The following is a 26,819-nucleotide window of genomic DNA, read 5'->3' as shown; positions in this document are numbered from 1 at the left end:
TATAGACTGTAAGGAAAATTGTTTTCAGGATCTGATATGACAGTCCTAAAAGATCAGGCCAGGCACAGTGGCTCACGCCTGTAATTCCAGCACTTTGTGAGGCTGGTGGATCACCTGAGGCCAGGAGTTCGAGACCAGCCTGACCAATATGGTGAAACCCCTTCTACTGAAAAATCAAAAACTAGCCGGGCACAGTGCCCATAGTCCCAGCTACTCGGGAGGCTGAGGCAGGAGAATCACTTGAACCCGGGAGGCGGAGGTTGTAGTGAGCTGAGATCATGCCATTGCACTCCAGCCTGGGCAAGAGAGTGAGACTCTGTCTCAAAAAAAAAAAAAATCGGATGAGGCTGGGTGTAGTGGCTGAACCCTGTAATCTCAGCACTTTGGGATGATGAGGGAGGTGGAAAACTTGAGCCCAGGAGTTCAAGACCTGCCTGGGCAACATGGTGAGACCCCATCTCTACAAAAAATAAAAATAAAAATTAGCCGGGCATGGTGGCATACACCTATAGTCCCAGCTACTTGGGAGGCTGAGCTGGGAGGATTGCTTGAGCCCAGGAGGTTGAGGCTATTCCAGTGTGGGTGACAGAGTGAGACCTTGTCCCAGAAGGAAAAAAAAAAAAAAAAAAGATCAGATGAACCTACTCCTTACTATTAACTGCAAAGGTTGGGGATGGAAACTTTCCCTTCAGTGGTGGTGTGACAGTGGAACAGGGTGCTTTTGTGAGCTTGGTTTGGTGGAGAGTAGAGAGAAATCCTGACCTACAGATTACTGTGTTACAGAGATGAAGAGAAATGATTCAGCTTATTTGTTTCTCCAGGTTTCTCCCAATAAGTCACCCCAGATTTGTTCGAACCATCCCGGAGCTGAGTGTTCGGCCAAGGTGAGGGGACGTTAGCAGTACTGTCTCATGGAAGGAGCACTGGGCTTTGGAATTAGGAATCCTGAGTTAGAATCTTGATTTTACCAGTGTTAGGATTTATTTTTGCCTTTCTCTGTCCAAGTTTTCTTGTTTCTCCAGTGGGGGTATTTGGTTCTCTTAGGGCTAGAGGGATCATATGAAAATTAATGCAAAAGCTGTGTACAGGTTTTAATTACCAGTTTAAAGCCTGGTTTCAGTTCTGTTTGTCAGCATGTCACAAAAAGAAACATTTTTACTCTCAACCCAATTTTCTATAACCCAGTAATTCCCTAAATAAGCAAAATGTATCCAAGAATATCTGTTATTTCAACCTGGACGACTGCTTGGTGGGCTGGAAGCTGAGCTAGAATTTCAGGTCATGCTGGGGTAGATTCTGTAGAGAAGAGTGTTCCGTAAGATACCATGTGGGGAGGAGAACGAGGAGTTCTCTAAAAGAACCCAGCCTCTCAGATGGATAGACCCTTAGTGAATAAAGCTAGATGCGTATGACCTTAATTAAGAAAGGTTCTGCGGCTCAGTCCTGAGATCCATCCAGCTTGTAAATCTTAGGCACCTAGAGATTTACAGAACAGCCTCCAGAGTAATTTCCAGGGCCAGACACTGGCTCACCTGTAATCCCAGCACTTTGGGAGGCTGAGGCAGGTAGATTACTTGAGGTCAAGAGTTCCAGACCAGCCTGACCAACATGGTGAAACCCCGTCTCTACTAGAAATACAAAATTAGCTGGGTGTGGTGGCGGGCGCCTGTAATCCCAGCTACTTGGGAGGCTGAGGCAGGAGAATCACTTGAATCTGGGAGACCGAGGTTGGAGTGAGCCGAAATCTTGCCGTTGTGCTTCAGCCTGGGCAACAAAAGCGAAACCCGTCTCAGAAGAAAAAAAAAAAACCACAAAGGAAATATTCCTGGCACATTGAGTTTCAGATGCTAATAACACTTTTGGGACTTCAAAGTAAGCCCTAAACTAAAGTTTCAGAATAATAAGATTTGGGGGATGAATTACATTCCTATTTGTTAACTCTGTGGTTTCCTTAGTTTTGTAGATTTTGATTGTGTTTACCCTCCAGTCTTTGTTGGAAAATGAAGAAACCTCTTCATATTAATGGTTTCAGCCTGCAGTATCTTCACCTCTGACATGTGATGTCTTGTTTTAATTAAACCCTTAATTAGGGTTGAGGTTAAGTAGTTTATTCAAACTAAGGATAGATATCTTAAATTAACAAATACACAGGGGATGAGTCAGTGGACTCTGTGGGAACACCGAGATCCTAAATGTTTTTTGATCCTAAGAGTACTGAGGGAACCCCTCATTAACACTGCTGGTGTTGGAAGACTATGGTATGAGCCAGAGTGGGGGTACTTGGCTGTAGCAGAGTGGGCCACGTCAGGAATTCAGTGGATTTGTTAAGGAGGTGGGAGATGTAGAGTTATAATAACAGATAGACAGATGGCCAGACACACTCCCAGACAGATGGCCAGACATCTTCCACTTCCTCCATGGACCTTTGTTGTACTGTGACTTGTTTTAATCTTAAGGCTCTTGAGAAACATAGTGAATTTCTCATGCTTATGTTTTAAAATAAATATTTTGAAGTCAGGATGAAAAACATTTAACTGATGGTTTTGACTTAAGGGAGGAATTGTAGCTGTATTTTTATTTCCCATTTTGTATGGGGATCTCGTGCAGAACTGGTGCAGAAAGAGAATGCTGTCTGTTCTAGAGCTGAGTTCAGAGGTGTTGGGGGCACTCAAGGTTAAGATTCATCTTACCTGGTTACTCCTCTGGAGGGCTGGGAGGAAAGAGGCAAGGCCATTCAGGAGTGTTAGAAGGTGTCTCTGGCACTCCTGTTAGCCAGTGAGTTTTCTCATAGGTCCCCATTTAGTACTGCCAAGCCTGGTTTTTTCAGGGGTTGCTCTTTTTGCAGAGGAAGTTTCAAATCACTTCAGGAAAAGAACAAAGGATAACACGTACCTGTATATGTGGTGGGTTTGGTTTGGTTTGGTTTAAATAACAGAAATTTGTTTTCTCACAATTTTGGAGGCTAGAAGTCTGAGGTCAAGATGTTGACAGGTTTTGTTTCTTCTAAGGCCTCTCTCCCTGTCTTACAGATGGCCATCTTCTCCCCATGTCTTCACGTGGTCTTCCTTTCATATGTCTCTGTGTCCTCATCTGTCATTTAAAAAAATTATAGTAACAACACATACATTTACCCTCTTCACAGTTTTCAGATGTACATTACAATATTGTTAACTAAATGCATGTTGTACAGAAAATCTCTAGAAGCTTTTTGTTTTGCGTGACTGAAACTATACCTATTGAACAGCAACTCTGCTTCTCCCTCTCTTCCGCCCTTGGCAACCACCATTTCCCCTTCAATCCCGGTGAATCTGACTATTCTAGGTACCTCATATAAGTGGAACACATACAGTATGCATCCTTTTGTGACTGGCTTATTTCACTTAGTGTAACGTCTTCAAGGTTTATCCATTTTGCAGCATGTGTCAGAATGTCCTGTCTTGTCTTTTTTCTTTTTTTAGAGACAGGGTCCTGTTCTGTCACCCAGGCTGGAGTGCAGTGGCGTGATCATGACTCACTACAGCCTTGACCTTCTGGGCCCAAGTGATCCCCCTGCCTCAGCCTCCCGAGTAGCTGGGACCATAGGCATGCACCAACATGCCTGGCTAATTTTTTTTTGTAAAGATTGAGTTTTGCCTTGTCGCCCAGGCTGGTCTCAAACTTCTGAGCTCAGGCAATCTGCCTGCCTCGGCCTCCCAAAGTGCTGGGATTACAGGCATGAGCCACTGTGTCTGGCATATCCAGTCTTTTCAAGGCTGAATAATATTCCGTTGTACATATATGCCACATTTTGTTTATCCACTCATTGGTCAATGGACATTTAGGTTGCTTGTGCCTTTTGGCTATTGTTTGAACATGAGTGTGCAAATATCTCTTTGTGATCCTGATTTCAGTTCTTTTGAGTATATTCCACCTATAAGTGGAATCGTTGGATTGTATGGTAATTCTGTTTTTCTGAGAAACTTCCATACTGTTCTCCATAATCGCTGCACCATTTTACATTCTCATCAACTGTGCACAAGGGTTTCTGTTTCTCTACATCCTTGCCAACACTTGTTATTTTCTTTCTTTTTTTTTTTTTTAATAGTGGCCATCCTAATGGGTATAAGGTGATATCTCATTGTGCCTTTAATTTGCTTTTTGTGATAATTGGTGATGTTGAGCATCTTTTCATTTGCTTGTTGGCCGTTGGTATATCTTCTTTGGAGAAATGTCTATTCAAGTCCTTTCTCTCTTTTTGTTTTTAGGCGGAGTTTTGCTCTTATTGCCCAGGCTAGAGTGCAATGGCACAACCTCAGCTCACTGCAGCCTCCACCTCCTAGGTTCAAGTGATTCTCCTGCTTCCGCCTCCTGAGTAGCTGGGATTATAGGCACCTATCACCATGCCCAGATAATTTTTTTTTTTTTTTTAATTTGAGACGGAGTCTCACTCTGTCACCCAGGCTGGAGTGCAGTGGCGTGATCTCGACTCACTGCAAGCTCCGCCTCCCGGGTTCACGCCATTCTCCTGCTTCAGCCTCCCGAGTAGCTGGGTCTACAGCACTCACCACCACGCCTGGCTAATTTTTTGTATTTTTAGTAGAGATGGGGTTTCACTGTGTTAGCCAGGATGGTCTTGATTTCCTGACCTTGTGATCCACCCGCCTCAGCCTCCCAAAGTGTTGGGATTACAGGTGTGAGCCACTGCGCCTGGCCATTTTTTTTTTCTGAGATGGAGTCTTGCACTGTCGCCCAGGCTGGAGTGCAGTGGTGCAGTCTCGGCTCACTGCAGGCTCTGCCTCCCGGGTTCATGCCATTCTCCTGCCTCAGCCTCCCGAGTAGCTGGGACTACAGGCACCCGCCACCACGCCTGGCTAATTTTTGTATTTTTTAGTAAAGACGGGGTTTCATCATGTTGACCAGGCTGGTCTTGAACTCCTGACCTCGTGATCCACCCGCCTCGGCCTCCCAAAGTGCTGGGATTACAGGCGTGAGCCACAGCACCCAGCCTCCAGCTAATTTTTTGTATTTTTAGTAGAGACAGGGTTTCATCATGTTGGCCATGCTGGTCTCAAACTCCTGACCTTAGGTGACGTGCCTGCCGTGACCTCCCAGAGTGCTGGGTCAATTCTTAACTTTACTAGATAGGAAAGTTCCCATTTTCTACATTAGGGAGCACTTGCTATTGTATTTTACAGATTTACTAACATTACTTGTAGCATTTTATTGATGAGTTTGGTTCATTTGGGCTTAGAAGTTATTTGAATTGGTAAGTAGGGGTGGCAGTTCTGTGATTCCTTCGAAGTGATTGTGGACCGGTAACTTTCAGGCTACATTCCTTTGTGGCTTTTCTGAGAAGAAAAAAGAAAAAGGCTGAGTGCCGTGGCTGACATCCATAATCCCAGCACTTTGGGAGGCCAAGGCCAGTAGATCACTTGAGGTCGGGAGTTCGAGACCAGCCTGGCCAACATGGTGGCTTTGTCTTTACTAAAAATACAAAGAAATTAGCCAGGTGTGGTGGCAGGTGCCTGTAATCCCAGTTACTTGGGAGGCTGAGACATGAGAATCACTTGAACCTGGGGGTGGAAGTTGCAGTGACCTGAGATTGTGCCACCACACTGCATCCTGGGTGACAAACCAAGACTCTGTCTCAAAAAAAAGAAAAAAAAATGAATGCTCCTTTTATTTAAAAAAAAAAAGAAAATCAAGAAAATGCTAATGGAAGCATAGGGCAGAGAGCCCTGGATTTTGAGTCAGAAGCCCTGACTTGAACTACTGGTTTAATAGCATAAAATGGGCTTAATATCTACCCTGCTGAACTCACACAGTTGTCAAATTCAGTGAGAGAATTTTTGAATGCAGTTTTGCAAACTAAAGCAACAAAGTATTATGAAAGAAGTAAAACAATTTTGTTTCCTGAGTTTATAAAGGCTATTGTGGGCTACCTTCTTTAAAAGCAGCTTGTTCATAAGTAGGTGAATGAAATGGAAAAGATTAGCCTTGGGCCAGTATTGTGGACATTCCCCTTTGAGGAGTGAAACGGCCTTGGAGGGTGGGTGTGAGTAGGGGAGTCCTGTACAGTCAATCCATAGCCACTTGGGAGAGATGGTTTCAAACTCGAAGTCTTATCCAGTGCTGGGTTTACTCTTTACATTTCCTTTCTGCAAACAGTGAGCTGGAGGATGGCCACACTGCTCTTAACACTCACTCTGTTAGCCCTGTGGAGAAGATTAAACAGTACCAGGCCGGCCAGACTGTTACTTGCTTCTTAAAGAAGGTAAGAAGTTTTGCCACTCGGCAATGAGATGTCATTCTTCTTTCAGAAGAAACGATCGTGACATTGGAGAAAAAAGCCATTAGCAGAGAAACGCATTTGAGTCTGTGCTACCATGCTGGGTTTGTGGGAGACAGTACATGGCCTCTGCCACTAAAGAACTTCTGGTCTAATTAGGGAGCTAAAATACGGCTTACACACGATTAGCAAGCAGCTCATAATTCAATATATTGGTAGATTAATTGTAGAAATGGAAAGCAAAATATAGGGCAAGATTTAGAATATAAATGTATATAGTTTGGATTTTAGATTCATGCTTTTCATGAAGTTCAGGTGCACTGTAAAACAACATGAAATTGGGTGCCAGATTATGTGTTCCAACCCCATCTGGAACAGGAGTTCAAAAAGGAAAGAAAGCAACCTGTACTGGTTGAAACATAGGAGAGGCGGCTGGATTGGGTTTGACCTTGAAGAATAACACGTCTCCATTGTTGCCAGATTCCTCTTTGATGAGCATCTCTGAGCATGATCGTCACTGATGCTTGATCCCTTCAGTTACCTATTGTCTATAGACATTCATATGCCCCAGATGCCTTAGCGTAGCAGATAAGGCTCTTCATAATCTGACTCTCCATGTACCTTATGTGGCAGTTATTCTGAAAAGCTTCTCTGTCTTTTTCCCTTCCTGTCTTTATTTGTGCTGGTTTCTACATCTGGAGTACCTTCTATTCCGGTTGTCTACTGCCCTTCAAGCTTCAGCACAGATAACCTTCCCCCTTTACTAGTTACTGTAGCATGTTGTACTTCCTACATGTTGCTTGCTGTTGCAGTTATTTGCATACTGATTTGACTTACTGTTTGTAGGCTGTAATCTCCTTGAAGGCAGGTCCTGGCTTTTATTTATCACTATGATGCCATGTACACAGAAGCTGCTTGATAAATGATTTGTTAAATTGACTTGAAAATTTGAGTACGTATTTATGGCCGGGCGCGGTGGCTCACGCCTGTAATCCCAGCCCTTTGGGAGGCCGAGGTGAGCGGATCACTTCACGTCAGGAGTTCGAGACCAGCCTGGCCACCATGGTGAAACCCCGTCTCTACTAAAAATACAAAAAATTAGCTGTGCCTGGTGTGCGTGCCTCTAATTCCAGCTACCCTGGAGGCTGAGGCAGAAGAATCACTGAAACCCAGGAGGTGGAGATTGCAGTGAGCCGAGATTGCCACCACTGCACTCCAGCCTAGGAGACAGAGCGAGACTCTGTCTCAAGAAAAAGAGAAAATTGGAGTGTGTATTTAGGGCAAGACACTGCATAAATAGTGAAGGATCCAAATTGGTTTAGAAATAAAAAATTGGCCCCTGGAGATGGTTAACAATCACTGGACACAGCTGAGCTTGGAGGAGGCTACAGAGGTCTGTGGGATTGGTTCTCCAGCTTGAGGTCATCTCTGGAGTCTCTCTTGCTTCCTGGTCAGCTGAGGCCCTGGGAGAGATGCATATTCTGCTAGGCTGGCAAAGACTCTGAGCTGGAGTCTGAGGGAAGCTGGTGAGAAGTGGAGGTTGGGCAAGGGCAGTGGGATGGAAGGGTGGATTCCTGTTCCTTGGAAAAGTATTGTATTGGAGCCCTTTCCACCTTATAGTTTTAGGAAAGTTTCGATGACGGGAAACCTTGTATTTGTATTTGCCCTACTCTGGTTCCTTTTTTTCCCTCAGTACAATGTGGTGAAGAAATGGCTTGAGGTGGAGATTGCCCCAGACATCCGGGGGAGAATTCCCTTATTGCTCACTTCTCTGAGCTTCAAGGTCAGTGTGCTTGAGATCCCTGGAGAGGGGACCCAAGCTCCCTAAGCTTGGCTCAGTGTCTGGTGTATGGGTTCACAGTGGGTTTAAGGAACCTTGTTCTTATTTAAGGATTGGTTTGGGAGATACTTGCTATGGAGACTTAAATGCTATGGTTTTGGATAAATGACAGCCTTTCTTCAAGCTTCACAGGAGTTTTCTTATCCTTCCAGGTTCTGAAGCATCCAGATAAGAAGTTCCGGGTTGGCCAGGCCCTGAGGGCCACCGTTGTTGGCCCAGATTCCTCCAAGGCCTTCTTATGCCTGTCCCTCATAGGTGTGGGAATGAAACAGTGCCTGGTCGGGGAAAGGAAGTGGCGGGAAGGGGTGGGATGGGTTTTCAACTTTTGCTCAAGTTGGAGGACCCCTTCAGTATTGGAATCCTCAGAAAGCCTGGTGTGGGACCTTCTTGGAACAATTCTCTTGGGCTTAGCTCTGGCCCAGTTACTTCGCTACTCTCTGAGTTACCTTTACCTACACAGGTGTTTTTCTCAAGTCCGTGGGAAAGAGTTGTCTACCACTTGGCCCTGGGGTTCTTGGCTGCATGACAGGGTGATCTCAGTCTAGATGGTTCTGGATCATTCAGCCCGGATACCCCAAGTCTGGGCAGCCTCCACCATCCCCAGCCTGTGTGTGGCCAGCATTCCTGCTCCTCCCTTAGCTCATATCCTCTTCCCTGAATCAGGTTGGTTCTTCCACCAGGTCCTCACAAGCTTGAGGAAGGGGAAGTGGCCATGGGCCGAGTGGTGAAGGTGACTCCCAATGAGGGACTGACCGTCTCCTTCCCCTTTGGGAAGATAGGAACAGTCAGTATATTTCACGTGAGTGACTCCTACTCCGAGACGCCCCTGGAAGACTTCGTCCCCCAAAAGGTTGTCAGGTGAGCCAGGTGTTCTTTCTCTTTTCACCTGTCTGTGGAATTGGTGTATTTTTTTTAAAAATGTCGTTGTAATACATGACTTTTTATCAGAAAAAACAGGTTTATGAAATAGAAAATGAAAATTTCTGTCACCTCTCTGTTTCTCTACCACTTTTTGCCATTATGTACTTTGACTTCTATCTTTCTAGACTTTAATGCATATATATAGTTTTTCTTTATATAAATAATAGAATATCATTTTATATATTGTTTTTTTCTCATAGCAGTTTATCATGGATTTTTTTCCTTTTCCATGCTAATATATCAAAATCTGTTTTGTCCTTTTACCTTATTTTAAAACGTTTGTTTAGTATTCTGGGGTTTTTTTAATTGAAATTTATGTGACCAATTCTCTGTTGATAGACAATACTGTTTTTTGATAGACAATAATGTTGAAGGATCTTTGTACATATATTTGGTTTTTGTTTTTTTTTTTTAAATTGAGAAGAGTCTGGCTAGAGTGCAGTGGCATAAGATAGTCTGGAGTGCAGTGGTGCGAGACACAGTCTTTTTTTTTTTTTTTAACTGTGACAGATTGCAGTGCATAGGCTAGAGTGCAGTGGCGCGATCTCAGGTCACTGCAGTCTCCTCCTCCCAAGTTCAAGCAGTTCTCATGCCTCAGCCTCCCAAATAGCTGGGATTACAGGCATGTGCCACGACGCCTGGCTAATTTTTGTACTTTTAATAGAGACTAGGTTTTGCTATGTCAGCCAGGTTGGTCTTGAACTCCTGACCTCAGGTGATCTGCCCACCCCGGCCTCCCAAAGTGGTGGGATTACAGGCGTGAGCCATGGTGCCTGGCCCTTTTGCATATATTTGGATACTAATACAGGTATGTTTGGTAAATAAATTCCTAGAAGTGAAATTGATGGGTTACATGCCCTCCAAAATGACTGTGTTAATTTATGTCCCCACTAACAGTAAATATGACTGTCCATTTCTCATACCACTGTTGGCACTGGATATTTTAAATTTGTATCTTAGCCATTGGTTCAGCAAAAATTGGTCTCTTGTTTTTTTCTTTTTCTTTTTTTTTTTTTTTTTGAGACAGAGTCTTGCTCTGTCCTCCAGGCTCGAGTGCAGTGGCTCAATCTCGGCTCACTGCAAACTCCACCACCTGGGTTCACGCCATTCTCCTGCCTCAGCCTCCTGTGTAGCTGGGACTATAGGCACCCACCACCACTCCCGGCTAATTTTTTGTATTTTTAGTAGAGATGGGGTTTCACCGTGTTAGCCAGGATGGTCTCGATCTCCTGATCTCGTGATCCACCCGTCTCAGCCTCCCAAAGTGCTGGGATTACAGGTGTGAGCCACCACGCCCGGCTTCTTTTTTTTTTTTTTGGACAGAGTCTCGCTGTGTTGCCCAGGCTGGAGTGTAATGTCACAATCTTAGCTCTGGGGTTTTTTTTTTTTTTTTTGAGACAGAGTCTTGCTCTGTCACCCAGGCTGGAGTGCAGTGGCACAATCTGGGCTCACTGCAACCTCTGCCTCTTGAGTTCAAGTGATTCTCAGCCACCCAAGTACCTGGGATTACAGGCGTTGTGCCACCACACCTGGCTTATTTTTCTGTTTTTAGTAGAGACAGGGTTTCACCATGTTGGCCAGGCTGGTCTCAAACTCCTGGGCTCAAATGATCCACCTGCCTTGGTCTCTCAAAGTGCTGGGATTACAGACGTGAGCCACCGCACCCAGCCAATTCGAGTTTTGAAGACTGTTTTAATAGCCTGAATAAACTAAACTTGAGGAGACAGATTTCAGCTGGATCCAGTAGTCAACTGACAGTAGAGTAGATGCCCTTGGAGGCAGAGACTGGAAAATAACTGCCCTCTCCTGTCTCAGCTGTCCCAGCCACCAGCACCTACCTGCCTAAATTCTCAACCACTGACAACCACTGCACAGCACAGACATGCCCAGGGCCTGGGAGAAGACAAAGAATGAGTCCTAGAGTCTGGTTTCTCTTGAGGTTTAGATAATGAGGTTGTGGTTTTAAATGTGTTTTATTGTGGCCAAGCCTACGATAAATTCCTTGCCTAAAGGTAGACTGCCCCTTGAGGCCCTGTCCCGCTCTGACGGCTGTGATGCCAAGTTATCAAAGGCAGACATCTGTCGTGGGAAAATTTGGACTGGGGATTGTTGCTGAGATCCTTTCTACCTCTAAGATTCTGTATATTACGGTTTGGGACTACTAATTGCCATTTTAGATGAAATGTTTAGAGATGCAACCCTGCTGTCCCTCCTGGAAGCCTTGCTAACCCGCCTCCTCCGAACTGCTCTTGTGTGTCTGCGGTAGTACCTAGCTGATCCCTTGGGCATGTTCTCCTGGGGTTAGTGTGTCTCTCTGCTGAGATCAAACGTTCTCAGGATCTAACACAGAGCTGGTTCTTCTTTTAAGGACATACCGTATGCCTCTGTGAGACTTTCTTTTATTCCCTCCTTCCCACCCTCCTTCCCTTTCTTTCTTTCTCAGGGTCTTACTCAGTTGCCCAGGCTAGAGGGCAGTGGTGTGATCGTAGCTCACTGCAACCTCAAATTCTTGGGCTCAAACAATTCTCTGTCCTCAGCCTCCCAAGTAGCTGGGACTACAGGTGTGTGGCACCACACTTGGCTTTTTTAAAAAAATTTTTTGTAGAGACAGGGTCTCGCTCTGCTGCCCAGACTGGTCTTGAGCTCCTGGCTTCAAGCAGTCCTTCTCCCTTGGCCTCCCAAAGTGTTAAGATTACAGGTGTGAGCCACTATACCTGGCCCCAAGAAGAGTGGGTCGCGTTATTTCTATGTAATAGACTAGTGAACTGAAGCCCACAGAGGTGACGTGACTTGTCCAGAGTCCCTCAGCAGGTTTTCAACAGAATGAAAAAACATGACCAAAGTCTCCTGTCCCCTCACTTGTGCCTATTGGTCAGCCTGGAGGAGAGGAAGCTGAGGCCCTTTGCTGTTCACTGATGCTGAAAATTGAGTGTTTCCTTCTCTTTTGCCTTCATTCAGATGTTACATCCTGTCCACTGCAGACAGCGTATTGACTTTGTCGCTGCGATCATCCAGGTGGGTTTCTGTGTTGTTGGAACAAGAAGGGAGGAAGACCCACTTAGGATCGAGGGGAGGCTACATGTATCTGACACGGAATTTTGGGTTTCCCACCTTGTCTGTTCATCACTTTTTATCCTGAACCTCTTTTACCCAGAAAAGCTGAGGCTGTTCAGATTGCCGTAAGAATCCTGTCTGCTCAGGCTCTTATTTCCCAGGGAAAGGGTCAGATACCCAAATGTGGGTGTCCAAGGTTGCAGATGGTTGTCCTGGTGAGGGGGGATGCTTTAGCCTCCAGGGTTCCATTGTAGGGGTGAGTGTGCCATGTATGGAGTTGGCTTGAGGTCAGCTTGCTCTGTGGTTAGACATCGATGTTAATGAGGCCAAGGCTTTAGGTTTGACCTCTCTGGCTTGGTCTGCCTCTCCCCCTTTCTATATAGCTGGCTCCCAGGTACCTGCCTCTGGCCTGGCAAGATGTTAGGAGACAGTAGAGTGGGGCTCTAAAGGTTATATCCTACTGATAGGTCCAGAGTCATATTCTTATTTACTAAGTATGATGGTTGCAGGTATATTGGGGTGGCATGGGACAGTGGGGGTTAAAGATGTGCATGTAAACCTTTTATTCCTTTAGAACAAACCCGGAGACGAAAAGCAAAGTAGAAGATCCAGAGATTAACTCCATCCAGGATATTAAGGAAGGGCAGCTTCTGAGGGGCTACGTGGGGTCCATCCAGCCGCATGGTGTGTTCTTTCGGTGAGTGAGGGGGGGTCTACACCCAGACCCAAGTGCCTTCCCTGAGCCTGTCTTGCTCTGGGGTCCATGTGTTCCTCAGTCAACTTCTTTGATGGGAATATAAAGGGAGGAGAGTTTATGAGTCCCCCCTAGTTTTTAAAATTCCAAGTTTTCTAATACTTTTAAAACAAGTGTTATTTGGTGTTTTGGACAAAGAATATGGCATTTCTAATTTCTGTTCTAAATAAATCTGGGGCGAGGCACAGTGGCTCACGCCTGTAATCCTAGAGCTTTGAGAGGCCGAGATGAGAGAATTGCTTTGAAGGCCAGGAGTTCAAGACCAGCCTGGGCAACAAAGCAAGACCCCCATGTCTCACAAAAAAATTGAAAAATTAACCAGGTGTGGTAGCATGAGCCTGTAGTCCCAGCTCCTTGGAAGGCTGAGGCAGGAGGATTGCTGGAGCCCAGAAGTTCGAGGTTACAGTAAGCTATGATCGTGCCACTGCACTCCAGCCTAGAGGCAGTGATACCCTGTGTCTAAAAAAATTAAATTTAAATTTAAAAATAAATACATAAATGTGGACGTTCTGTTGTACTGTTTGATCATGATTTGTAAGTATTCATTCTGTGAAATCACCTCATGTTTACAAGCACCGGATACTGCAGCCTTCCCTGCCATGCTGTTTCTGCACTTTCTCCTCTTCTCCCAGCAGTTTGTGATTTATATATTGTGATGCCATGATGTGGGGTAAAAAATGCCCTCAATCATATCTTCATTATGCCTGATGATTTTTTTCTAGTTTACAAAGCCCACTTTATCCTGCTGAATGCCAGCAACTTATGTCTGTCACAAATCCTTGTCACAACTTGAGTCCTTGTGAGAGTGAAGTCCCGAGGCCTGGTTGGAATTCTGTTGTTGCATTTATGACCACAGGACTCTTGCCTCTTGCCTTTTAGCCTTGGCCCCTCCGTTGTGGGTTTGGCTCGGTACTCACATGTCTCCCAGCACAGCCCGTCCAAGAAAGCGCTTTATAACAAACACCTCCCCGAAGGGAAGCTGCTCACAGCCAGGGTCTTACGGTAGGTGCCTTCCCGTTCTCGCTCTCTCTGTAATGGGAATCAAACCCCTTTCTCCAGGAGCCCTGGGAGGAGATTTCAGGGTGAACTGTAAACACAATGGCTTGCGTAGTGGTGTTCAGATGAATAAAAGGCCTTTGTTTGGAGCCTTCTCCCCCAGTGCCTGTGAAAACAGGTGGTAACTCATCTCTGCATAGCCCCTGTTGTTGGGGATGGGGGAGGGGGCATCATATCTACCCCCTGTATTTTTCTACTAAGCATGAAAAATTGTGCAAATCATTCTTGAGAATATTGAATGAACTCCCAAGGCAGATGGGGCAGGGCCCGGAATCGTGGGCTGATCAGGAGGAAGAAGGCCTGGGCCGCCTGCTGTGCCCTCTGCTTTTTATGGTGTCTTCACCTCCCCCTGTCTCGCTCTGTCATAGCCTTAACCACCAGAAGAACCTGGTAGAGCTGTCTTTCCTCCCGGGAGACACTGGGAAGCCAGACTTGCTTTCTGCTTCCCTGGAAGGGCCACTTCCAAAGCAAGAGGAGAGGAAAACAGAGGCTGAGGAGAGAGACCAGAAAGGGGAAAAGAAAAATCAGAAAAGGAACGAGAAGAAGAACCAGAAGGGGCAGGAGGAGGTGGAGCTGCCCAGCAAGGAGAAGCAACAACCCCAGAAGCCACAGGCGCAGAAGCGGGGCGGGCGGGAGCGCCGGGAGTCTGGGAGTGAGCAGGTGAGGTCCTGCGGAGGGCTGTGGCTGCCTGTCCTCCTCCTGGAGGGACAGCCGCAAGGGCATGGGGACAGGGCACCCGCTGGGGCAGAGGGAGGGTGTCGCCTGGGGCTGCAGGAGGATGCTCCCAGGCATTCTTCCACCTGGCCTCTCAGGAAAGAGTGAGCAAGAAGCCAAAGAAAGCCAGCCCGTCAGAGGAGGACGACAGCCTTATGGACGTGTACTATCGGGAGGGAAAAGAGGAGGCAGAAGAGACGAATGTGCTGCGCAAGGTGAGGGCAATGTCGCAGGGAGGGGAAAGGCTGTTCCAGGCAAGGGAAGAGCTGGGCTGTCCTCCGCCTCGTCCTCTTTTACTTCACTTCCTATAAAATATGAAAGTGGGGGCTGTCAGTTGCCTCCGTTGACCATAAGCAACTTGAGGACAAGGGACCCTTTTTACCCAGAGAAGGTTGCATAAAATAAATTCTAAGGAATGTTTATTGGGTGGAACTGAATTAAATTAGGAGGCTGGGCAGATAAAGAGGAGGCTGAGTTGTTCTGAGCCTGTATCCTCCAAAAGATGAGAATAGTAATACCTGGGCTGAGAGGACTGGGTATGGGATGGCTCATACCTGTTTGGGCAGGGCCTCCCTGCCACCCTCAGAATTCTTGTCATATCTCTGTCCCAGCTCTACTGTTATTTTTGTTTTTATTATTTTGAGACAGAGTCTCGCTCTGTCACCCAGGCTGGAGTGCAGTGGTGTGCACTCAGCTCACTGCAACCTCTGCCTCCTGGGTTCAAGTAATTCTCATGCCTCAGCCTCCCGAGTAGCTGAGACTGCAGGTATGCTCCACCATGCCTGGCTAATTTTTGTATTTTTAGTAGAGAGGGGATTTCGCCATGTTGGCCAGGCTGGTCTTGAACTCCTGACTTCAAATGATCAGCCACCTCAGCTTCTTAAAAGTGCTAGGGTTACAGGCATGAGCCACCACTCCTGGCTTCTATTGTTATTTTATATACGGGTATGCATATGCATGTGTGTGTGTGAAAATTTTGTTACCTAAACAAATGTATTTACTTAAACGTTTATGTCACTGCTATAACGTTGCCCCAGTGGGCTGGGGCCTGGCATGGCCTGGGAGGAGAGGAGAGGAGAGGAAGGGTCTCTGGGCTTAGTGAGGAGTCTGTGCTCCTCCAGGTGGGCTGGGGCGGGGAAACAGGGAGCAGCCTAAGCCAGGTGCTTTCCTCAGCACCTCTGTGTTCCTCCAGGAGAAGCAAACCAAGCCCGCAGAAGTGCCCCGGCTGCAGCTGTCCTCAGGCTTCGCTTGGAATGTGGGACTAGACTCTCTGGCCCCGGCCTTGCCACCTCTAGCGGAGAGCTCAGACAGCGAGGAGGATGAGAAGCCACACCAAGCCACGGTGCTGTATTTTGCAGGGCATGTCCTTTTTGCAGGGACCCCTTGGTGTCAGTCTCTTGTGCTCTGTTCCTAGGCTGGATGTCTTCCTGGGTGGGTAGGGGAGGGGGCAGCGGCCATTCCCAGGCCAGGGGGAGAATATAGAGCCCTGGGCTGCCCAGCCAGCTCGTGGCTTCTACCACAGCCCTCCCCTAGGCCTTGAGGAGCAGATGATTCACTGTGTTTCTGCCTTCCATAGCAGAAAAAGAAAAGCAAGAAAGAAAGGGAGTTGGAGAAGCAGAAGGCAGAGAAGGAGCTGTCCCGCATTGAGGAGGCGCTGATGGATCCTGGGCGGCAGCCAGAGTCTGCGGATGATTTTGACCGACTAGTGCTCAGCTCCCCCAACAGCTCCATTCTGTGGCTGCAGTACATGGCTTTCCACCTGCAGGCCACGGAGATCGAGAAGGCCCGTGCCGTGGCCGAGAGGGCCCTTAAGACCATCTCCTTCAGGTCTCAGCTTTGCCCCAGGGAACACTGTGTCTCCGCACGTTCTGGGCTGGGCGGTGTCTCAGCCTGTGGGGTAGTTCCTCCTAGGCAGGCCAGCAGCGTTTTGGGTGGCTGCCACCAGGGGCCCATGGGTCCCCAGGCTTTCTGCCATAGGTGTGGCCATCTGTGAAACAGATCCACTCATTTATATTTTATAGTCCTCTTCTCTGAAACTGCTAAGGTTAACCTTCACAAGAGTCTGTACACTTATGTGAGGGAACCAGTTTGAGCAGAAGCACAGTAAGAAAAGAGCTCACTACATACCTGGGGGAGATCCCTGTAGGTGGTTTTCCAAACAGAGAGGGAGTTTTTGAGGTCTGATGAAGAGGGAAGGCAGTCCTTTGCTTCATCCTCTTAGTTTGAAGAGAGAATCAGACCCAGGACACTGTGTCCAGCCCAAACCTCAGGCCTGTTTGGGATCTGGTGGGCATCCTTTCCAGGAATGGAGGCAGAATCCAGGAGAGCCTCAGACCCAGCCATTGGGGTGGGAGCAGGGGTTCCTAATACTGTGGGAGCTGTGGTGGGGACACAGCCTTTTAAGAGTCTGCATTTGGGGTGGAATCTGAGGACACAGAGCCTGGGAGGGGGAGATGGTTCCTGGGTCTCCCCGGATGGGGCGGGAGGCTCACTGGTCTTTTGTGGAGCTCATGTGCTGACTGCTCTCCCTCCAGAGAGGAGCAGGAGAAGCTGAACGTGTGGGTGGCTCTGCTGAACCTGGAGAACATGTATGGCTCTCAGGAGTCCCTGACCAAGGTCTTCGAGCGAGCCGTGCAGTACAATGAGCCTCTCAAAGTCTTTCTCCACCTGGCTGACATCTACGCCAAGTCAGAGAAATTCCAGGTAGGAGGCTGGGCCACACATGAACTCCTGGGAGTCCCAGGGGCCACAGTCTCAGGGAAGAGCCCCTGGGGTTCTGGGTCCAGTCCTGCTCTGGGCTTGCCACCGAACATCGGGGCCCCAATTTCCCCATCTTCCAAGTAAGAGAAGTCATTTCCCTCACCTCTTCTTCAGGCCTACGGGGTCAAGGTGAGGGAGAGTGGCTTTGGAAGCGAAGGGGCAGTGGACCCCTGGTGTGTCTGCCTTGGGCTGCTGGCAGGGCACCACAGACAGAAGGGGACGTCCCGGCCCAGCATCCGCTCTGGCGTCTCTCCCTCCCGCTTGTCATTCTCATGTTCTCCTAGGCTAGGACCGCCCTCCTGTGGGTGTGGATCAGCAGGGACTCCCCTGTCCACTGTGCTCTTCTCTGAGCCTCCCTCCTGCTCCTCTCAGGTCTGTAGCATTAGGCCTTGAGAGTGTGTCTGGGAGCCCCAAGTCTAGCTTCTTGTGAGTGTTGCTGCTCGTCTGTCTTGTCCCCTCTGTAATATCACCCTCTCCTTAGCATGCCTTGTCTTTTCCCACAGGAAGCTGGTGAACTCTACAACCGGATGCTGAAGCGTTTCCGGCAGGAGAAAGCTGTGTGGATCAAATACGGTGCCTTCCTTCTGCGGAGGAGCCAGGCTGAGGCCAGTCACCGCGTGCTGCAGCGAGCCCTGGAGTGCCTGCCCAGCAAGGAGCGTGAGTGCTCATTCCCAGCTCCTAAGCCCATGAGCACTCCAAGATCGGAGTAGGGATTGGCCCTGGCATTGCTTATTCTAAGTCAGGAGAGCCTTATGAGGGCTTTCTTCTTGCCTGTCAATTTTGTGCCCCTGAGCATAACAGTGCATGTTACATTTCAAATGCCAGGCTCCAAAAGATGGAGGAACAAAATGCAGTTAGCACTAGTTCTGTTGCCCTTGGGATCCCCCATCTCTTCTGTGCCCAGAGAGTGGTGTATCTGCAGTGCCCATCTGTGTATTTGGCCCCAAACCCACCCCACCTTCCTTTTGGGGCTTTGTCCCTCTTGTCACAGCCTGGGTCTTGGGACCCAAGAGCAGGGAGGCAGGCTCATGCTGACCCTGCGGAACACGGTGTTGTGGTGAGGCGGGCTGTCTGCTTGTTGGGTCTCTGAGCCGTCGTCCTCTCCCTGCAGATGTGGATGTCATTGCCAAGTTTGCCCAGCTTGAGTTTCAGCTGGGGGATGCAGAGCGAGCCAAAGCCATTTTTGAGAACACGCTGAGCACCTACCCAAAGCGCACAGATGTCTGGTCAGTCTACATTGACATGACCATCAAGCACGGCAGCCAGAAGGCCGTCCGGTGAGTGGGGCAGCCGGCCAAGGCCGAGTTCCTCAGGGGAGGGCGTGGTAGGCACTGGTCCCACAGCAGCTCTCAGCATCCCAGCCCTCTTACTTGATCTAGAAAACCAGCTTGACGTGATGCCTTAGGCCCAGTGACATTCACTTCTTCAACTTTTCTTTCTGCCTCAAAGGTCGGCATTGGTAGGAGGTAGCCTGGTCAAGAGACTCGAGTTTCTCTCATAATTAACTGTTCCTGGCTCTCATTGTAGACCACTTTCACAGGCATTCTCTTGCTTTTGACCCCAGCATCTCCACAAGACAGGGAGGGTTTAGAGATGAGTAGACTGAGGTCCAAAAAACAGGTGCCTCCCCCAAGCCCTTCAGTGAGCTGAGCTTTTCTCCTAGAAAAGCTCATTATGTATGTGTCTCACTGTTGTGTCCCCCATCCCAGTAGCTTTGTCCTGATCACTGTGTGGCTTTAGGCAGGGAAGTCCCTTACCTCTGGGTGTCCGTCTGCTCATCTGGAAGATGAGGGTGATAGTGCCTCTCCCTAGGGCATCATGGGAATTCATCATGGATTAATAAGGATAATGGTAGAAGTGGGAGTCTTGGATGGGAGAGGGTCCTGGTTCCAGGGCTGAGAGCAAGTGGGTGAGTGCTCGCCAGGAAGCATGTGGCCTGGTACTGAGAGGCAAATGCTGCTCTGCTTTTCCTCAACAGAGACATCTTTGAGCGGGTCATTCATCTGAGCTTGGCCCCCAAGAGAATGAAGTTCTTCTTCAAGCGCTACCTGGACTACGAGAAGCAGCATGGCACAGAGAAGGATGTGCAGGCAGTCAAGGCCAAGGCCCTGGAGTATGTGGAGGCCAAGAGCTCAGTGCTGGAGGACTAGTGGCAGGCCGGCTCCGCTGGACACTGTCAGCAGTGGGCCAGCCCGGCTCCATCTCGAGTGCCTGGGCACTTGGAAGACTGTTGCTTCAGGACGCTATTTAAATGCTGCTTTTTCTGCAGCACCCTTGGGGGAATCCTGTCAGGATGAAAAGGAATTTGAGATTGTTTTTAATTCCTCTTTGCTTGCTTTATTTTCAGTACCAACTTGTTATCTTTTTCCTTATCTGAGGCCGCTTGGGGATTGCGGGCAGCAGGCCCCTGGATTCCCAGAAAAGCTGAGGGTCCCTCTTCCAGGGGAGTCCTCTGGGGAGCAAGAGTGGAGGGGCTACTCCCGAGGGTCTTGTGGTCAGGATCCTGCTTTGTCCCTGGCAGGCTGTCAGTCCAGCCAGAGGGGGTCAGTAGGCTCCAGGGAGTGGCCCTCCCCTCCTATCTTGGAGTCTCTGGGTGTTCCTTTAGCCTCAGCCCCACTGGTACCTTCTGCCCTTTAGTGGAGGCTGTGAGTCTGGGACAGGAGGACATATTCAGAGCCCAGAGGAGAAAATGGAGAAACCTGGGCTGCTGAGGAAAGCCACGGGTGTTGGCGTGAACTGATGATATCTCATGCCACGCCCACCATGGCCACATTACCTAACCTCTCCATATCTGGGCTATTCAAGGTCTTGGAGGCCAGCACAGACCTAGCTAGTTGTTGAAGCCAGTTCTTTTTTGGCTTGGTCCTGAGGGAATTAAAAGTTTTCTCTGGCAGAGCTTTAAGTGTCTTGAGAGCTTTTCCGTGGGAAATGACTGAGTCATATGCCAGGAAGCCGGACAGGGCCAAGGGAGAGCATCCAAAGGTTTTAGAGGTGGTGGGGGTGGCGGGCAGGGATGGGAGGAAGGAGAAGCTGGGGCTGGCCTGCTTCTTGGGCATGAGCACTAGGTTACAAGAGCTAGTTCTGGGCCTGCCCACTGAGCACGGAATCTTCTGACTCGTGAAATTTCAGACTGTGTTTCCTTCTGAGATAGGCCAGGCTTCATCTGTTCCCCACACCAAATCAGATAATGGAACCCAACTGCAAAGAGATCATCAGCCCCAGGGCCTTCCCCTGTGTTGAACCCCTGGCACTCCCTGCACCGCTGCCACCCTGTGGGCCATTTTAGTCCTGCCCCCTTCCCTAACACGGCATAGGATTTGGGCCTGGCCCCATGACCACCAGCCTGCTGTGGCGTGCCCATTCAATCACACAGACACCAGACTACTCCTTTTAGTAAGAACAGCTTTATCAAAAATTTAAATATATAAAATAAGGCCAGAGGCTGCACTGGAGGCCGCTTCCCAGTGGTGCATTGCTGCGTTAGGCACATCTTTGCAGCTAGACACGTTAACTGCGCAAAGTACCATAAAGGAGCCCACTGGTGAGCTTCACTGTCACCTGGCCCTGCTGGCTGGGGCTTCCATTGTCTACTGGGTCTCTCCACACCACAGATTGCCTTGTGGTCCTTTCCCCTGGCCAAAACGGTTTTTAAAAAATCCTCTTCTGATAACGGATGTGAGCAAGCAGTGGGGTTCAGTTTGGGACCAAGTAGTGCCATTTACAAAGAGCATGAGAAGCAGCTCCTTAGGAGGCGAGCAGGGCCATCTCTACGTTGTCAGGGGCCGCGCCGTTGCCTGCCAGACCCTGGGCCCACTTGTGCAGGCGGCTGTAGAGTGGGAGGCCCTGGTTCTCACGGTACAAGTAGACACCGGTGATGGCATTCCACTGTGGCCGCGGCTGCGTGCCTTCCACTGGGAAGTTGGCAACCAGCTCCTCATCATCCTTGTTGAGCGCCACGAAGCCAAAGAAGCGGCGCACATTGTTGGCAGCCAGCACCCGAGAGTGCACCTCGGCCGTGCGCTGGAACAGCTGGTCCTCATTGGCGCGGTACTGCGCCCAGTAGGCCTCCTGGCGGTAGCTGAGTGGTGAGCAGTAATGCTTGAGGCATTTGGTCAGGAACACCAGGATGGCCACCACGCCAATGAGCAGCCACCCAAAGAGCTGGCCAGAGAATGGGCACAGTTCAGGAGGGGCAAGGAACTGCCTGAGCCCTACCCCCCAGAGCAAATGGAGAAGGAGCAAGTTCCGCTTGTATAAGGGAAGCAGGTCCTTGTGGCTGTGATTCCATCGCTTGCTTACCCCCTTTAACTCAAGCTGTAGTTGCTCTTAGACTTAGCCTGTTTTCTGCTGCCACCCCTGCTACCTTAAGAGCACCTCCTTCCCCTGCCATCATCTCATGCCATCAAAACCCAGCTCAACCTGCCAGGCTCAGCTCAGATGTCTCCTCTGGGAAGCCTTCAAAGGCCCCTCTGGGAGCACGTGTGCCTTCCCTGAATCCCCTGTGGCCTGGTTCCTTTCATCACCATCTGCCTTGTTTGGAGGTCACACGTGCTTGTCTGAAACACTTGGAGGGCAAGGACAGGCAAGGTCATCCTTATTTCACCATTTGCTCCTGTACAGAGACCTGGGGGCATTTGATCAGCATCAAATAAGTATCATTTCTTTGTCTACCATCTTCCAGCTCTGGTGCTGTCTCCAACCTTTTCTCTCTTTATGTTTCTTTTTCTTTTTTTTTTTTTTTGAGATGGAGTCTTGCTTTGTTGCCCAGGCTGCAGTACAGTGGCGTGATCTCGGCTCACTGCAGCCGCCACCTCCCGGGTTCGAGCAATTCTCCTGCCTCAGCCTCCCAAGTAACTGAGATTACAGGTTCCTGCCACCACGCCTGGCTAATTTTTCCATTTTTAGTAGAGACAGGGTTTTACCATATTGGCCAGGCTGGTCTCGAACTCCTGACCTCCAGTGGTTCACTCGCCTTGGCCTCCCAAAGTGCTGGGATTACAGGTGTGAGCCACTGCGCCTGGCCTCTGTTTATATCTTATTTACCCAGAGAAGAAACCTTTTAGAAAACCTGTGCTCCCTTGAGGTCAGGAGTTTGAGACCAGCCTGGCCAACATGGCAAAACCCTGTCTCTACTAAAAATACAAAAATTAGCTGGGCATGGTGGCTGCGTGCCTGTAATCCCAGCTACTCGGGAGGCTGAGGCAGAATTGCGTGAACCCGGAAGACGGAGGTTGCGGTGAGCTGAGATCGCACCACTGCTCTCTAGCCTGGCGACAACAATGAGACTCCATCTCAAAAAAAAAAAAAAAAGAAAAGAAACCTGTTCTCCTTCCTATCTCTCCCTCACCCCCTGCTTCTCTAAGTTGACCCTTGCAGCTGAGATTTTCTGCTACTCCCCAGTTCTCTTCCCTTGCCTTCTGTCCCTTGACCAACCTCCTCTCCTTCAGAGCCCAGCTAAGGCTCAGGACAGCAACTGCATCTCCTGACTCAACACTCCATCCTGACCCAAGGGACTCCCCTTAAGTCAGCAACACTTGAGGCTGACTCAGTGCTTGGACTGGGCCCTCCCTGGGATAGGAATGTGTTCATCTCCAGAGCCAGCCACACTCCACTGTCAAGGGCCCATCACAGATGTTTCTGGGGTGGCTTGCGGGGGTCCACGCTCAATCTGGCTGGGGTAAGGGGCTTATCTGTGATTGGAATTAAGGCCCGGACTGAGCCAGAAGAATGTTCCTTTAATGTTTAAAACTAATTTTGTCATATACAAGTGAGATTTACAGTAAAAAAAAAAAAAAAAATTGATTAAACTCTTATTTGTGTCTGGAAATAGCCCTTGCCCCATCACGCACCTGTTAACCAGCCCTGATACCTAGTGCTTTCCCACAGACCTCAGCCCCTGAGGACCAACTCCAGTTTCAGCACTAGGCCATCCCCGGACCTCCCACCAGCCACCACTAGGGAAGAGGACCTTCCCTTTGCACAGCTCCTTACCTGGGACTCATACCTGAGCCTGCGGCTGACCTCCTCCCGGAAGTCTGACAGGTTGTCAGGGTTCTCCTTGCAGGGGAACCTGGCCAGGATTTCGGTAGCGTGGGCTGATGGGAAGTGCTCTTCCCTGGCCGTGAGTGAGGAAGGGTCTACGAACTCGCTGAGAGCACAGACATAAGCCTCACCACGCAGCAGGGAGATGACAGACCAGGTGACAGGGGCCACAGCCGCACGGCCCAGGATGGAGCTTAGGAGGAGGAAGGTGGGGGCAGCAGAGCAGTTCTTGGTCCTCCGGTGCTGGCATTCGGCCACAAGGTTCCAGGTGTGGTTGTTGAGGATGATACCAATGATAAAGAGCACCAGGGCGGGCACGCCAATGGCCGCCAGCCCGTACAGGTAGTTCCGGGCCGGTGAGCAGGGGCAGTGGAAGGCCACCACAGAGAACAGCTCCTGGCTGCCCACCGTGCCCAGTGCCACTAGCCCGTTAAAAATCATCACATCCTTGCTCTTGAAGAAGAGTGACAGGAAGCGGAAGTTCTCTGCGATCAGGGCTGCCATGGTGACAGTCGTGGCGGGGTGGATTGCAGGAGAGGAGGCAGGAGGAGATGGGATTGACAGTTGCTGGTGGTACTAGGAAGGGGCGCAGGCTGGGAGACACCGGACGGCAGGGTGTGGTTGTGCTATTTTATCCCCAACTGTGGTTGACCTGGTGTTTCCTGTGGAGCAGATGACTGATAAGTGTTTCCCTCTGAAAACCGGGAGTTGAAGAAGACGCTAGTGTGGCCAGGCTGGGGAGAAAGGAAGGAGTACAGGGCCCTGGGAAGTGACAGTTGCCACTGTTCATTGAGTTTCTCCAGGGCACTTGGCACCCCTCATTTCCCATCCTCACAGTCCCACGTCGAGCTGTGTGCCCGCCGTGCCCTAAGGAAAGTGAAGGCTTCCCGAGGACGAGTGACTCGCCAGGGTCACAGATGAGAGGCAGACTGAGATTCAAGCTTGGCTGACCTGCCTCAAATGCTTAGGTTCTTTTTGCCACCATGAGCTTCTCTTGGGGTAGGGCTTGGGGGTGGCCCATGGTGCTAGTGCATGTGTGGCACTGACTGGCTTTCCCTGTGGGAATCCAGGTGGCACACATTAGCGGAGGGGCCACGGACTCCTTGGATCCGCGGCGTGTCCTCAGGGCCTCAGCCTTGAGGGTGTAAAAGCTAGAGTGAGTGTCCGGGTGGATAAGGGACTTGGACAGGATCCTGCCGTGTGGGCTGGGGTGGGCATGGCAAGACGCCAGAATCCCTGGAGTTCGCAAGGACCTTATCTTTTTGGAGACCTCAGGTTCTGATCACGCTTCATGACTTTTCTCTGGGCCTCAGTTTCCTCATCAGTGAAAAGAGAATAAATCATCCTGACCCTTGCTCTTTCCTAGGGATGTTGGAGGGAAAGGAAAGAATAAAAGATGCCTGATTGTGCTCTGTGTGAAACTCTCCATCTCTCCCACCCTATCTTGTCTTTGGGGTGGGGGACGATTCTCCTGCCCGCAAAGCTCAGGGAACTGAGACCTGAAGAGGATAAAGTGCCTTGCTGAGGCCAAACAAATACAGAGGTGCCCCAGCAGGACCTCTAACCACAACCTAAGGAGACTTGGGAAGTGGACAAGGGTGATTCTGTGCTAAGTGAACCCTCTTTTTTCTGTCTCCTACTGACCTTGCCGTGTCCATCCGCGAGTGTCCCGAAGAACCTCCTCTTCCGCAGCCGTGACCCCCTCTCCTATCCAGCAGCCTCCCAGCAGCCCCGCTCCACCCCGCCTGCCAGCAACAGGAAGCCCTGGTAAGAGCAAAGGTTCAGCGGTGCCACCAGCTCATCTGGAGATTATTCTGCCTTGGTCTGGGCTGCAGTGACGCTGGCAACCTGCCGGGAAGTGGCCATGGCCTCGGGCAACAGCGAAGTTTAGCCCAGCTCCCTTCCTAGCCTCCACCCACACAAGCCTGAGAGACAGGCCAGGGTGTGGCCCCATATCCTCCCCATCTGGAGGGTGAAAAACAAAACTCCCCAGGTCAGAGGAAGCCAGGGAGTAGAGGGATGGGGTGAACGGCAGACAGGGAGGGACCTGGCCCTGTTCCCTTCCATGCTTCATGGAGGGATCACCCCTTCTAGATCAGCCCTTCCGTCCCTGCCAAGGAAGGCTGCCAGATGGGATCAGGCAGAGCCATGTGGCCACGTGGGCTCCAAGAAAAGGAGAAGCTGGAGGAGGAGGACCAGGAGCAACAACAGAAGGAAGAGGAGGAGGAGGAGTCTGATTCTTCCCCCACTTCACAGCCTGGAGCTTCCAGTCTAACTTCCTGGGAAAGGCAGTTTGCGTCACTGCTGGGGAAGAATGGGTTAAAGTCAGTCCCGTCTGCCCCATCCTTTTCCCTTCTTGGCTTCTAGGCTTCTAATTAGCTCCCTGTGGAGGCTCTGGGTTCATAAACTGGCTCAAACTGGGGTACAAGATACCTGCACAGGGTGGGTGGTGAGCAGAGGATGGGTCAGGTCGTCCTGTGAGACCACTGCCCCCAGACCAAGGATGGGTCACATCCAGACCCCTAGTGGGACCTCCTCCAACATCAGTGACGACAGGAGACTGGCGGCTCGGGGAGGGGAGGACTGCTCCCTGTTCAACCGGGTGGAGGGAACCTCAGCTAGGGGCCTCTCTCCCTCTGGGCAGCGTGGGACCGGCTCCACCATGCTCCCCTGACAGCTGGCACACCCCAGGGAGGGCCTCTTCCTTACCTGGGGCCAGCTGTGGGCACTTGTGGCCATGGCCTCCGCGGGGCTGGACTCTCCAAGTGGCCTCCGGGAGGAAGGCGCAGGGCAGCAGCAGCCTCCGCCACTCCCTCCTGCTTTTCTTCTGCACGGGGGCCTGGGGCTGGTGGCGGCTTCAGACTAATCTAACTCCAGAAAAGAGAGAAGAAAACAGTGGGATGGAGTCTGCGCGCCAGTGAGTGGAAAAACAGCCTCCCGGCGCCACCAGGCAGAGGAGGGCGGGCCCCGAGGGCGGGCGGCGCGAGAGAAGAGCCCAGAGGAAGTTGAGGTGCCTGTTCTGCAGCTGCAGCGCGTCCCACCGACCCGCTGCTCGCGCTCCCTGGGCGGTGCTGGCTCTCCGCCCTCGGCCCAGACCGGGACCCAGCCGGGCTCCACACCAGTGGGACCAGTCGGGAGGGCCACTTGGGGGTGTGGAGGCACTGGGGAGATCTGACCTAGACCTTCCCCCATGACAGTTTCAAGAGCACCGCACGTACTTGACCCCCGCGGGGCAGAAGCTACCGAAGGAGACCCCGCAAGGGTCAGGGGAGGGTGCCGTCAGACCCTTGCTGAGCCCTGCAGGATGCTCAGGGCCAGGGCCCCACCCTCTTCTGGCCCTTCTCCCTCAGAGCGGTCGGATCATTGACTGGACAAGCCATCCCCAGTGCTGGCTCTTTGACCCATAGTCA

The 26,819-nt window shown here is 50.2% G+C and overlaps 2 protein-coding genes across 13 annotated transcripts in view; one reads left to right on the top strand and one right to left on the bottom strand.

Annotated features, from left to right (window-relative positions):
* PDCD11 (programmed cell death 11) overlaps nt 1-20,262 on the top strand; it is a 53,039-nt gene extending 32,777 nt beyond the window's left edge. For 4 of the 6 annotated variants that reach the window (XM_009215288.3, XM_017944287.3, XM_009215287.4 and 1 more), the window contains 16 exons: nt 822-884; nt 6,148-6,253; nt 7,962-8,051; nt 8,261-8,363; nt 8,789-8,966; nt 11,988-12,044; nt 12,658-12,780; nt 13,717-13,839; nt 14,262-14,553; nt 14,706-14,822; nt 15,800-15,949; nt 16,184-16,434; nt 17,142-17,310; nt 17,871-18,024; nt 18,479-18,644; nt 19,346-20,262. In XM_009215288.3, the coding sequence (XP_009213552.2) occupies nt 822-884; nt 6,148-6,253; nt 7,962-8,051; nt 8,261-8,363; nt 8,789-8,966; nt 11,988-12,044; nt 12,658-12,780; nt 13,717-13,839; nt 14,262-14,553; nt 14,706-14,822; nt 15,800-15,949; nt 16,184-16,434; nt 17,142-17,310; nt 17,871-18,024; nt 18,479-18,644; nt 19,346-19,517 (2,314 nt within the window). In that variant the 3' untranslated portion in view covers nt 19,518-20,262. The remainder of the gene's footprint in view (nt 1-821; nt 885-6,147; nt 6,254-7,961; nt 8,052-8,260; nt 8,364-8,788; nt 8,967-11,987; nt 12,045-12,657; nt 12,781-13,716; nt 13,840-14,261; nt 14,554-14,705; nt 14,823-15,799; nt 15,950-16,183; nt 16,435-17,141; nt 17,311-17,870; nt 18,025-18,478; nt 18,645-19,345) is intronic. The other 2 variants (XM_003904212.4, XM_017944286.3) reach the window with 1 other exon arrangement.
* A 490-nt stretch (nt 20,263-20,752) lies between these two features.
* Nucleotides 20,753-26,752, bottom strand: CALHM2 (calcium homeostasis modulator family member 2). 7 transcript variants are annotated; one of them, XM_017944289.3, is made up of 4 exons: nt 26,119-26,752; nt 25,054-25,713; nt 23,359-24,071; nt 20,753-21,528 (listed from the first exon to the last, which is right to left on the bottom strand). In XM_017944289.3, the coding sequence occupies exons 3-4, from the start codon at nt 23,911-23,913 to the stop codon at nt 21,112-21,114; spliced, it is 972 nt and encodes a 323-aa protein (XP_017799778.1). In that variant the 5' UTR covers nt 23,914-24,071; nt 25,054-25,713; nt 26,119-26,752; the 3' UTR covers nt 20,753-21,111. The 7 variants fall into 7 exon arrangements, with proteins under 7 accessions (XP_017799778.1, XP_021799340.1, XP_017799780.1 ...); XM_021943648.2 differs by having other exon boundaries at nt 25,054-25,710; XM_017944291.3 differs by having other exon boundaries at nt 23,359-24,771; nt 25,054-25,173.
* Nucleotides 26,753-26,819: the final 67 nt, after the last annotated feature.

Source organism: Papio anubis, chromosome 11 (assembly GCF_008728515.1).
Source record: "Papio anubis isolate 15944 chromosome 11, Panubis1.0, whole genome shotgun sequence".
Lineage (NCBI taxonomy): Eukaryota > Metazoa > Chordata > Mammalia > Primates > Cercopithecidae > Papio > Papio anubis.
This window is presented reverse-complemented; position numbering and strand designations above follow the sequence as displayed.

Excerpts from the sequence above, each read along its gene's own strand:
- CALHM2 (XM_017944289.3), bottom strand. The coding sequence starts at position 23,913 with ATGGCAGCCCTGATCGCAGAGAACTTCCGCTTCCTGTCACTCTTCTTC. Across the intron at positions 21,529-23,358 it reads GGCTCAGGTATGAGTCCCAG|CTCTTTGGGTGGCTGCTCAT; the intron begins GTAAGGAGCTGT and ends TTCTCTGGCCAG.